General features: G+C 49.7%; 1 protein-coding gene across 2 annotated transcripts in view; it reads left to right on the top strand.

Annotated features, from left to right (window-relative positions):
- The first annotated feature begins 473 nt into the window (after window positions 1–473).
- The window catches only part of EPHA3 (EPH receptor A3), a 908976-nt gene continuing 899309 nt past the window's right edge, over window positions 474–10140 (top strand). For both annotated transcript variants that reach the window (XM_069637202.1, XM_069637201.1), the window contains exon 1: window positions 474–702. In XM_069637202.1, coding sequence (XP_069493303.1) covers window positions 609–702 — 94 coding nt within the window. In that variant the 5' untranslated portion in view covers window positions 474–608. The remainder of the gene's footprint in view (window positions 703–10140) is intronic.

Raw genomic sequence — 10140 nt, 5'->3', positions numbered from 1 at the left:
CTTCTGCTCTGGGTGCAGGCATTGTGAAGTCACACAGAACTGTAATAACTGATTACAGCAGGACTCTAATATTCTTAATACAAGTCAATGTTGGTGTTGGATGTAGCCTGTAACTATGAATATATTCACAGGTGTATTATATATGGGTACTATAGGCTACCGTTTATTATAAAGAGATTGATTGTGCGTGCCATGTTTCTGCACCTGCTCAACACGCATCCCAACTTAAAATGAACTACTTGCTCAATCAGTTTGATTTCAGTAAAACGTACAGCTCTATAGCAAGCAACTGCCAAGAATAATAAACGCCGCGTGCTTTCCGCGTATTAGTTCACCAGAATTGCGCATCTGGGCTCCTGGAGCGCTGCCTTCGCTCTGGATGCGGTGCTTGGAGGCTGGGTGTGTGGCGGGCGGCTCTAGGACCCGGGGTTGCCGGCTCCCGGCAGCCGGCGGGGGCACAGACTCCTCCTTATCTCCAGTGTCAAACTTGAGATCAGCCTCGGCGAGGCGAGCAATGGTAACTTGGAGCGGAGCGCTCACATCCTCGGAGGCGGCGCGTTGCGCGGAGATATGCGGCTCCTCTTGCCCTGTGTAGCAGCAGCATCAGCATGGATCGCTATCAGCTCCTCGCCCCCCTGCTCCTCCTCTGCGCCGCGCTCCTCTGCCTCGGGGAGCAGCCCAGCCTGCATCCCCCCAACGAAGGTGAGTGAGCCAGGCAGAGCCGCTCTCCTCCATCCTGCTCGCGGCTTCTCCGCCCTCCGCTTGGATCTGGGTCCGCTGGTCCGGGATCGCGAATTCTTGGCTTTCTTCGCCCGGCTGTGCCCGCGCGGTGTGGTGGGTCAATGCTGCGAGTTTCCTCAGGGGAGCCCTTTCGGATGTCGGTCGGTCGTGAACCTGCCGGCACCTTCTCCAGGGCGATGCTCTGAGTGCTACCTGCGCGGATGCTCCGAGGTGCTGCTTGGGGGTTCGCTCAGTTCGGTGGCAAGCAAAGAAAGTTCCGTTCTGGGTTCGCGAAGCACAGAAGGCACATCCCAGTTCCTCCTTTCACCTAGCTGGGTTACCCTCCTGGTGTGCGGTGTACTTGCCACATAGGGTGCATTGTGGCGGGCGCTGCTGGGTTGTTATTGGATGGTGTGCCTGAGCTTTCACTGAGTGATGAGTTGGGTAGGAGAAGCATGGCAGCGTTACAAGATGTGTTATTGGGCACAGGCAGCTAAACCTGCGCCTTAATAATCAGGATTGTCAGTAGTGCTGCTGCTATTGCCTTAAGAGTATACAAAGTATTGCTTTTGCCAGTAATTGTTCAAATTGTGGTTTTCTGTATTGCAATATTATACCAGTGTTTTCAGTTGTGTCAATTCGATATATATTTCGTGTACGGCATGCATATGTTTCGCCTGACCAACAATGGCTTTATTTAATGTGCAGTTTGTTGGGTCGGTTCCATCCCAGAATCCCCTGCGGTCTTCATGTTAAGGTTCAGCGCTCAGGGTTGAAGTTGGATGAGCAGTAACTGTGCGGGCGCTACACAGGTGTTGCCTTCATGGCACTGGGCACGCGCGCTCTGTGCGGGTAGAACTGATCACGAGGCCCTGTTATTAGGTCGAAGGGGCCGCTTTACTGTATTGGTCATAAGGGCCCGTGTCCTGGGAGCCTGGCCCCCGAGGGGACGTGTCCAGGCCGCCCCAGGTGTGGGCGCAGCGGGACAGGACAAGGCGGCGCATGCCGGGCGCCCCGCGCGATCCAGTTCCGCTGACCCTCGTAAGCGAAGTAATCCCCCCAAGATCACTTACGCTGCCCAATTTGGGAGCACTTCAGCACACATGTGTCTAATGGCATATTTGGCACGCGCAGGCGGCTGTTCCCCAGGTGGGAGAGGGGATCCGGGCGGAAGCCTTCTAATGTGACAGTTTGGTGTATTACATGGCGTGGGGGCAGGTCACATCGGGGACACCACCTCCATGCGAAGGACAAGTGCATTTGCAATGCAGCCATGTATTTACATAGGCTGTGGGTGGTTTATGTGGAACATAGTTGCTAATAATGCACAAGAAACACTTTCAAAGTTGCTGAGTGAACTTTATAAAAAGCGTGGCTTGTTTGACCCTCTTCTGGTGTATTAAATGGGTGTATGTTTCATCAAACATCCGCACCCCCACCCCTCCATACCCCCAAATTCAAAGGTCTTTTACTACTATATTTGTACTTATTTCAACCTATGACTAGCATGATTTCTTTCTTTCTTTCTTTCTTTCTTTCTTTCTTTCTTTCTTTCTTTCTTTCTTTCTTTCTTTCTTTCCTTCTCTCTTTCTTTCCTTCTCTCTTTCTCTCTCTAGTTCTTTCTTTTTTCTTTTGTGTTCTTTTTACTTAATATACATGTGCATGTAATTATTTTTTCTTCCTTTGTTTTTCTCAATTTATTTTTGCATTTCCATTTTGTGTTTTTCCAGTCTTTCTTTGATTCTCCCTGAAACTATTTCCTTATTTTTGTTTCGTTTTTCTTAATGGATGTTTGCATTACTCCTTCCCTCCTTTCCTTCCTCCTTTGCTATCCCTTCCTTCCCCCTCGGGCCCCCCGTTTTGGGTTGTGAGTTCATAGTGTATTTCAATGTGCCTTGTTCCAGGGGCCAGTCCATTCCCTGTAGATAAAGGGGGGCGAGGGAGGTGGGGCTGGGGGTAAAGCCCCGCTCATTTGTATCCCAGGCACAGCCCGCGGGATCAGTCGGCCCCGGCAGTCCTTTCATCCGGACAAGCACGGGGGCCGCGCCTTTCAACGTGTGCGATGGGCGAACAATGTCATAAGACGTGCACCTGCCCGGCGCCCCCGTGTATTTGCACAGGCTTTCCAAACGCCCATAGAAGCGTTAGATTTGGGGAATCCGACCTGCTCGTACCAGCTCCCAATGGCTGAAGAGGAGTATTTCAAGAAGGAAAGTGAAACATACCAATTAAAAACCGTCTCCTTCATGAGTGCAGTCTGGCTCCAAGCTGGGGGCGATCACCAGGCCGAAGAGCGTAGTTTAAATCACGCTTCTGTGTGCATGAAAGTATTGTGTGTTCATCTAGTGTATCACACACTCAGTTTATAATTACAAGTGGACAATATGTTTAGTCCTGAGCACTGTGTTACAATGGGTTGTCTTCCTCAATGCGCTATAACAACTCACTTCACCCCAATACATGTGTGTTCGAGTACTTGGAGTCTACTTGCAGGGTACAGGGTACTTACAGGGATGGGACTTACAGGGTCCCATCCCAGCAAGAGCATAAAACGCGTCCCCCAGTATAGCACCGGGCCTTGTGCTTCGGCAGGGGGGGGGGGGGCAGCGTGCCTGTGTACATATAACAGCAACCCGAAGCACACCCTGTAACAGCATCTTGCCGGGGGCACAGTGCCCTTGTACCAGGAGCACGAAAAACGCACCTGCAAAAGCCTTGGGCGCGGTTGCTGTTCGAACTCAAACAGATAAGATAGCTGAGCAGGTTGAGTGCTCACCGCTGAGATCTGAGTGTCATCTGCAGGTTTCTGGTACGATTCGCGGCCAGGCCACCTCCGACCAACTTCGCAAAAACTTATAAAATGCTCTATGTAAATTGCTTGAGTAAATCCACTACATGGGTAACACAATATGATTCTAATCCAGACCACGGAAACACCAGATACTGTACGCCTGTAAAAGATGCAAGCACATCCGCCCCTTTAAAAACAGTAGGCACTGTACCCAGATAAAGGCTTGCAGCCCTTTACCCATTTAACATAGCAACATATACAAACAACTAAATCTTACATACAAAGTATGTAGATTCCCTGTTGGTCGAAATGCAGTGTGGCGTGATTACATGGCGTTCACATACATAGGGCCTGATTCACAGAAGCATTGTATAACGGGGCAACCCCGTGGGAAAACGCTATGTGAACCAGGCGCTTAATACATAGTAAACGCCCGCATTGTATAATGCGACACAATATGGCAATGTGTCATCCTCGAAAACCCTTTATTCGTGGAGCGGTCATTTAGCAATCCATACAAATAAAGTAAACATGATTGCTACTTAAACTCAAATTCAATCAAAGCGCCATGTGCATTAAGGCGCTTGATGATGAAAAGAAGAAGAAAAAAGTTACAGTGATATATTTAAAAACAGGACATTACTAACAGCAGCAGGCACTGCCCACATGTAATGCCAAGGGCAACCGCACCAATAGAACAGCTGCAGGCTCTACACTTGCATAATAACAGTAGGCGCTATATCTATATAACAACCACCAGCACTGTACCCTTTGACAGCAGCAGGCTATGTGCGCTGGCGCCGCACCCATAGCGCGAGCAGCCATGCACTGGAACAGCCACAGACACTGCGCCCATCTGATACCAGTAGCGCCACCGTGCTTACATGATACCATTAGGCGCTGCGCCGACATACTAACCACCAGCATTTCACCCCTACAGCGCCAGCGCGCTCTGTGACAACCGTGCCCGTATAACTGCTTCGTGACGCAGCATTTAGGGCGGCAGCAGGCACTGTCCCGTGCTGCTAACATTACGGGGTGATGGGCTCGGGGGTGAATAGCTGGGCTGCACACAGAGAAGGTTTCCTTGCCGGGTTATCCACGATCTGTAACCATGCACAGGGATTGGGGAACACATCGTCCCAGACACCCGAACTAAAAATCTGCTGCCTACGGTCAGACGTTGCACAAGCTGCCTGTGTAGACCCCGGGGACAGTATTCATTTCGGGACATATTTTGAAAACAGCGCTTGGCTCCTGAGCTAGATGATGCTTGTAGCTTCGCTGGCGGCTGAGCTGTTTAAAGCGACACACACACGGGCCTAAAAGCAGGCCTGTCGGGGGCTCCCTCCCGGCCCAGTCCCTGCCTATCTGCACACATTCCCCGAACTCAGCGGGGCGGCGTGTATTTGGTACGGAGCCCCCTCACCACCTGTCCCCTCGCCGGAGGGGCTTTCACTTATAGGCCGTGTCGTGCGGCGCGGAGTAAGAAACAGCAACTCTGTCAAAATCGGCCCGCGTTCGGTAACATGGCACGCATAACTGCACCGGATACCACGAGGGTGCTGCTTTGTTTTACATACGTCATTCACGATAAAAAGTAATCAAGGCTCAGGTAGAGGGTACACGTGGGTAGACGGAACTAAACACCCTCCCCTGACACACTTTTTTCAGAAGTGCCCCCACTTTTTTCAGAGGGCACTTTTTGTTTAAGGACCGGCCCATTGGGTGCCTTGGGGGTCTGTCTGTTCGGTGTTCTGGTCGAGTAGATCGAGATGGGGGGTCGGGGAGAGGGGGGGTTGTAGGCCCTGATATTCTGTCATGAAATTTAAGGCGTTTGCAATCTACGTGTGCCTTTTATCCTGCGAGGAGTGGCGGCTGTGTTTGTGACAGAACTTAGCGTGTCGACTGCCGTCTTTAAAGTGTGTGGAGTGCGTGCCTGGATGTAGAGGTGGAATGCGCGTATTATGGCAAACGCTGCCATGGGGGGGGGGGGGCACAGGGGCCTCTCGTCTTGACACCTCTGCCTGAGGTCCACTTGTACCCCTGGGCCCTTCACGGGCTGCGTCACCCACAGCGCCAGCCTTTTCTGGCGGGTGCGCCATACTTTAGGCCCGAACTGTTCGCTGCAATCTGTGAGGTGAAGTTCGGTTTGAACTGATAGTTTTGGGTCCACCATACACCCCTACAGCGTGGCAAACAGTGGGCCTTATCTACAAAACATTTTTTTCCGACGTGCAAGGTGACTTTTGTACTGAAAAAGTGCACTTTGGCCGGTGCAATCTTAGCGGTGGCGCTAAGTCTTAGCGATATTTTAGTGCGTCACACATCTTTTCATTTTCACGCCCCAGGCCGTTGTGGGAACAGGAGGCAGTTTCAGGTGGGCCATATGCGTCCTGTTGCGTAAGTCAGGTGGATCGGACAGCGCCCGGACGTGTGACGTTTATTAGAGAAAAGCACGCGCTGTCACCTAAAAAAAATTGAAGGTCGTTTGCTTTGTTCTGAAAATAAAAACTGAATTTCACAGCAATTAATTAGGGGCAGTGCACGTACATATGAGGGGAAAAACCTCAGAACCAGTCAGACGTCCGAACCTCACTGGCCTCATCCGAACAGAAATTGCACTGCTAGAAAAGTTGCATCGCGGAATTCAATGTTCACTTACTGCCACGAATGGCCCCCCTGAAGCGCAAAACACAGAGTTACACTCGGCAAGGGATGACTTTGCAGGCAATAGTGGAGGGTCCCAACTATAGCGACCACCTGAACGAGGGCATCATTCGGCAATGGTCAGGTCGTGTCGAACTGTCAAATAGTAATAAAAAAACCCAACCACACACGCTTACATGCAGGCACGCACGCACGCACTCACGCCCACTTCCCTCCTGCCACCCCAAAAAGTTAGCTGCTTTGCGGGAACTTTGAAGAGAAAAGGAGTGGGGGGAGGGTGCTGCTTTTATTTGATATCTCAAAGAAGCAAAGTTGAGAAAGCACCAGCAGGACCTATAGAATAATAAGAAAAACCCTGCCACTGTGACATCCGGAGTTCGCGGACCCGGGGACCCTCCTGCGCGCCGCTTACGTGGCTGGGCGTGGCAGTGGCCCCGCCGCGCGAGGGGATTTTGCAAAGGGTGCGGCGAGACACGCCGGTGAATTGACGATGCGCCCCTTTCTCTCATTATGTGGCGTCCGTGCGTGTTTGTTGCTCCTTCGTCGCGGTGATTGGCTGTTTGGCGAAAATTGCTATATACAGCTGGCAGTCGACTCGAAAAGTTGTTTTGTGCGAACGGGGCAGGGGCCTGTCACAGCTCTCGTGTGCCTGCCAACCACTTTCCCAAAGTGGCAGACTGGGGTTTGTGCAAATGAAGGCCCCTTGAACTGTATAGTCTCATTTTATTTTGCAAGGTGAGGAGTCTTGTGTTCAACTTTTCAAACTTTGCGAGGGGTTGTACAATTAAAAAAAACGTGGCTTCAGTGTTTTCGGAAACGGTTAGAGAAAAGCGTATTTGTATATCCTGACGCCTTAAAACAATCTCTTTCCTACGTGTTAACGGCTGGATTTAACGAGAAAGAGTTAGGATGAGGAGTGAGGTCTTGCTATTTTTTTTTTGTAGAGAAATAGGGGCTATTTGAAACACATGTTTGAAAACACATGGCAACCTGCTTGGCGTCCCCTCTAAATCCCTCCCGGGGAAACGTTTGCGCTCCTGCGTGACAGTTCCCGGCCTGTCGCGGCCGTTCTGTCCCCATTGCCTGTCACTGAACCTCTCAATTCTTCTCGCATATTTTAAGTGCCCGGCCCCGCCTGACCCTGGCTTTGTCCATAAGGCGCTCGTAGGCCTTTCCCTGCCCCTGACCCGCGCCAGTTAACCCTTGACACGACGGGCCACCATTTCCCGAACTATCGCGGCTTCGGCTTTTCCGACACTTGCGATCGCTGTACTAGTATTTTTATTGGTCGACAAGAAACGTCACGAAGCCAAAGAAACACACACAAAACGTGGAAAGAAAGAGAAACTACAAAGACGACGTTGGCTGTTCTTCCGCTACACCCTCCTTTACAATACACATCAACGTGACTGTATAAGTCGCTGTAAGTGGCGAAGGGCTACAGATGGAAGTGTTTTATAATGGCGCAACCCCATTGAAAAACGATCTGTGAATCATGGGCACTTAGGTTAACATGCCGTGGCGTGTGTGATTGGAGGGCCATAGTAGTGCGCAATAATAACGTGTCTTTACAGCGCCCAGAATGGGAGCAAGCTAGCGCTAAGCACTAATAAGAACACACATTGGGCCCGATTTACAGTTGTTTTTCTTTTTCAGCAGGATTGTGCCTTTGCACAACACTTTTATGCTTTTGAGAACCAGGCCCATTGGGCTTGATATAGACAGCGTTTTGCAATGAGATTTTCTGTTGAAACGCACTTTTGCAAATTGGGCTCAAATTCGGATTGAATTAGGATGACCTAAAAAGTAAAAAGACAGGGCAACTGACATAAAAGTAGGACTAACTCTTGAAAGTGGCTGCCAAGGTGCTACACTTCAGTCGCGGTTTGAGAGGGGTAAGTATTACTGTTCAAATAAACACACATCATTAATATATCACTAATTTATCACAAACTAACACCGTCTTGAGTTGTAAAACTGCAGCATTTCTTCTTTGCGAGATTGTGCATTCCTGCCTGCCAGCAATAAAGATCTTCTACCAAAAACCGGGAGCACTGTAGTTTCCAATGGAAACATAATCTTGACAAAGGGGGACAGAGCTCCAAATTCCAATACAGTCCCGGCAACACCGGGACGTCTGGTCACGCTAGATGGAATGCATTGCAGTGATCGGAAGAGGTATTCCCAAGAAAGACCTGGTCTTTGGGCCCGATTCTTGGAATTTTTTGCACGCCCAGATTGATGGAAGCATTTTATAATGGTGCAATCCCGTAGGAAAACGATCTGTGAATCAGGCCCTTTCTCTTTGCACTGCTGAAAAGTGACTTTGCACTGCAAAAATACACTTTGCAAAGTTCCATGAATCAGGGTTTGTGTCGGCAGTGCAAAGTCACTTTGCACTGGCCAAAAATGTTCATAAATCAGGCCCTTAGTGTTGGGATGTTCCACTGTTCGCTCCAAATTTCTATCTATCTCTATGCTGCAATACTTTACATTAAAATGTGATATCAGTATTTACACAGGGAAGGACATTATTGTGTGGATTTGTGTGCAGGTCAAGGTCGTGGATTTGGGTTTATCCTAATGGAGGCCCCATGAGAATAGCAGAGAAAGAATGCCAACCTCCCAGCCTTTGCTGTTTACACAACTGCTCCCATAGGATTACGCTGTAAGTCAGGGCCCTGTTTTTGCAGGCCGCCCAGGGCATTGCGCAGCGAATGCTGAACCCGGGGTCTGGGCGTTTCTCTCGGAGTGTCGGAATGTGTTGCGTGTGCCTTCTCTGCTGAGGGTGAAAATGACATTTCACTCCTCGATAAAAGTGGCAAACTCTTGGCAAAACCTGCCCACTTCACAGTTTCCCCAGCGGAGCGAAATTGGCTATTTCACCAATTTTCATTCACACATTTAATTTTTGTGGGTGGATTTGCTTCACAAGTGCAAATCTTTCAGGCCGTTAGGGGCCCGCCAAATGTTTCCCCCCTAATTCATCAAAATATTTCCTTGCCCAAAACAAGATGGCTGAAAACATGTTTTCCCAAAAGAAAGTTATCTGCTCCAGCGGTGAGACGAAAGCAAAGGGACATTTCTCCCATCTGATTCCACTGTGGTCATTACACCCACCCATACTTTTGAGGTGAAGGAGGCTAGTGGCTACCTTGTCACACTTTCCATGGAACCCCCAAATTCTGACCCCACTTGACGGAATGTTGTAACCCAAGGCCAATCGCCACATCTCCCTGCAGCCTGGTATCGTTATCCCCAATAGTGGGAGTGGCTGAGAAAACGGGGCGTTAACAGACAAATAGTGACACTTTTTTAATTGGTCCCTTGGTGAATAGTGACAATTGGTCAACCGGGTGGTGGCGCTGTAATGTTGACAAACATGTATGGACACAATGTACAATGTGTTCGATAGTCCAATGACACATCGTAACAACAGCAGGCAAGGGAGGGGCACATGAACACTCACACTCACTCGACTGGCCCATTGTAATTTGATGTTTATAGAGTCCTTTTGCCAAAGCACCTTTACATGCAATAAGCACCCAACCGAAGTGGGTACTCATTTGCCGACCTCAGAAGGATGAACTGCTGAGTGTGCGTTGCCAAGATTCGAATTTGTGACCTGTAGATCACACACACATTGCAGCACCAAGCGCTCAACCCACTGAGCTATCTTGCTGGCTACCAGCACGTGCAGTCAGTCTGGACAGTCAAACATGCTAATGCGATGACTGGTGTCTGACTCTTTCGCAGTCTCTCGCTTTCTTTGTTGCTGAGTGGAGTTAAGTGGCCGTGCATTGCCCTGCTATGAATTAATCCACACGTGCACGGTTTACACTGCACGGCACTGCCTCTGCACTTTCTTTGTCTCACCATTTTCTTTTTACAAGCCTGGAAGTAAATAGTTGCACTCAAAACACATTTCTGACAGAACTCCATCCACGAACTGCTGCTCC

This window comes from Ambystoma mexicanum, chromosome 7p, assembly GCF_040938575.1.
Source record: "Ambystoma mexicanum isolate Mex_15411 chromosome 7p, UKY_AmexF1_1, whole genome shotgun sequence".
In the NCBI taxonomy this organism is placed as follows: domain Eukaryota; kingdom Metazoa; phylum Chordata; class Amphibia; order Caudata; family Ambystomatidae; genus Ambystoma; species Ambystoma mexicanum.
The sequence above is the reverse complement of the archived record's forward strand: the minus strand, read 5'-3'. Positions and strand labels throughout refer to the sequence as shown.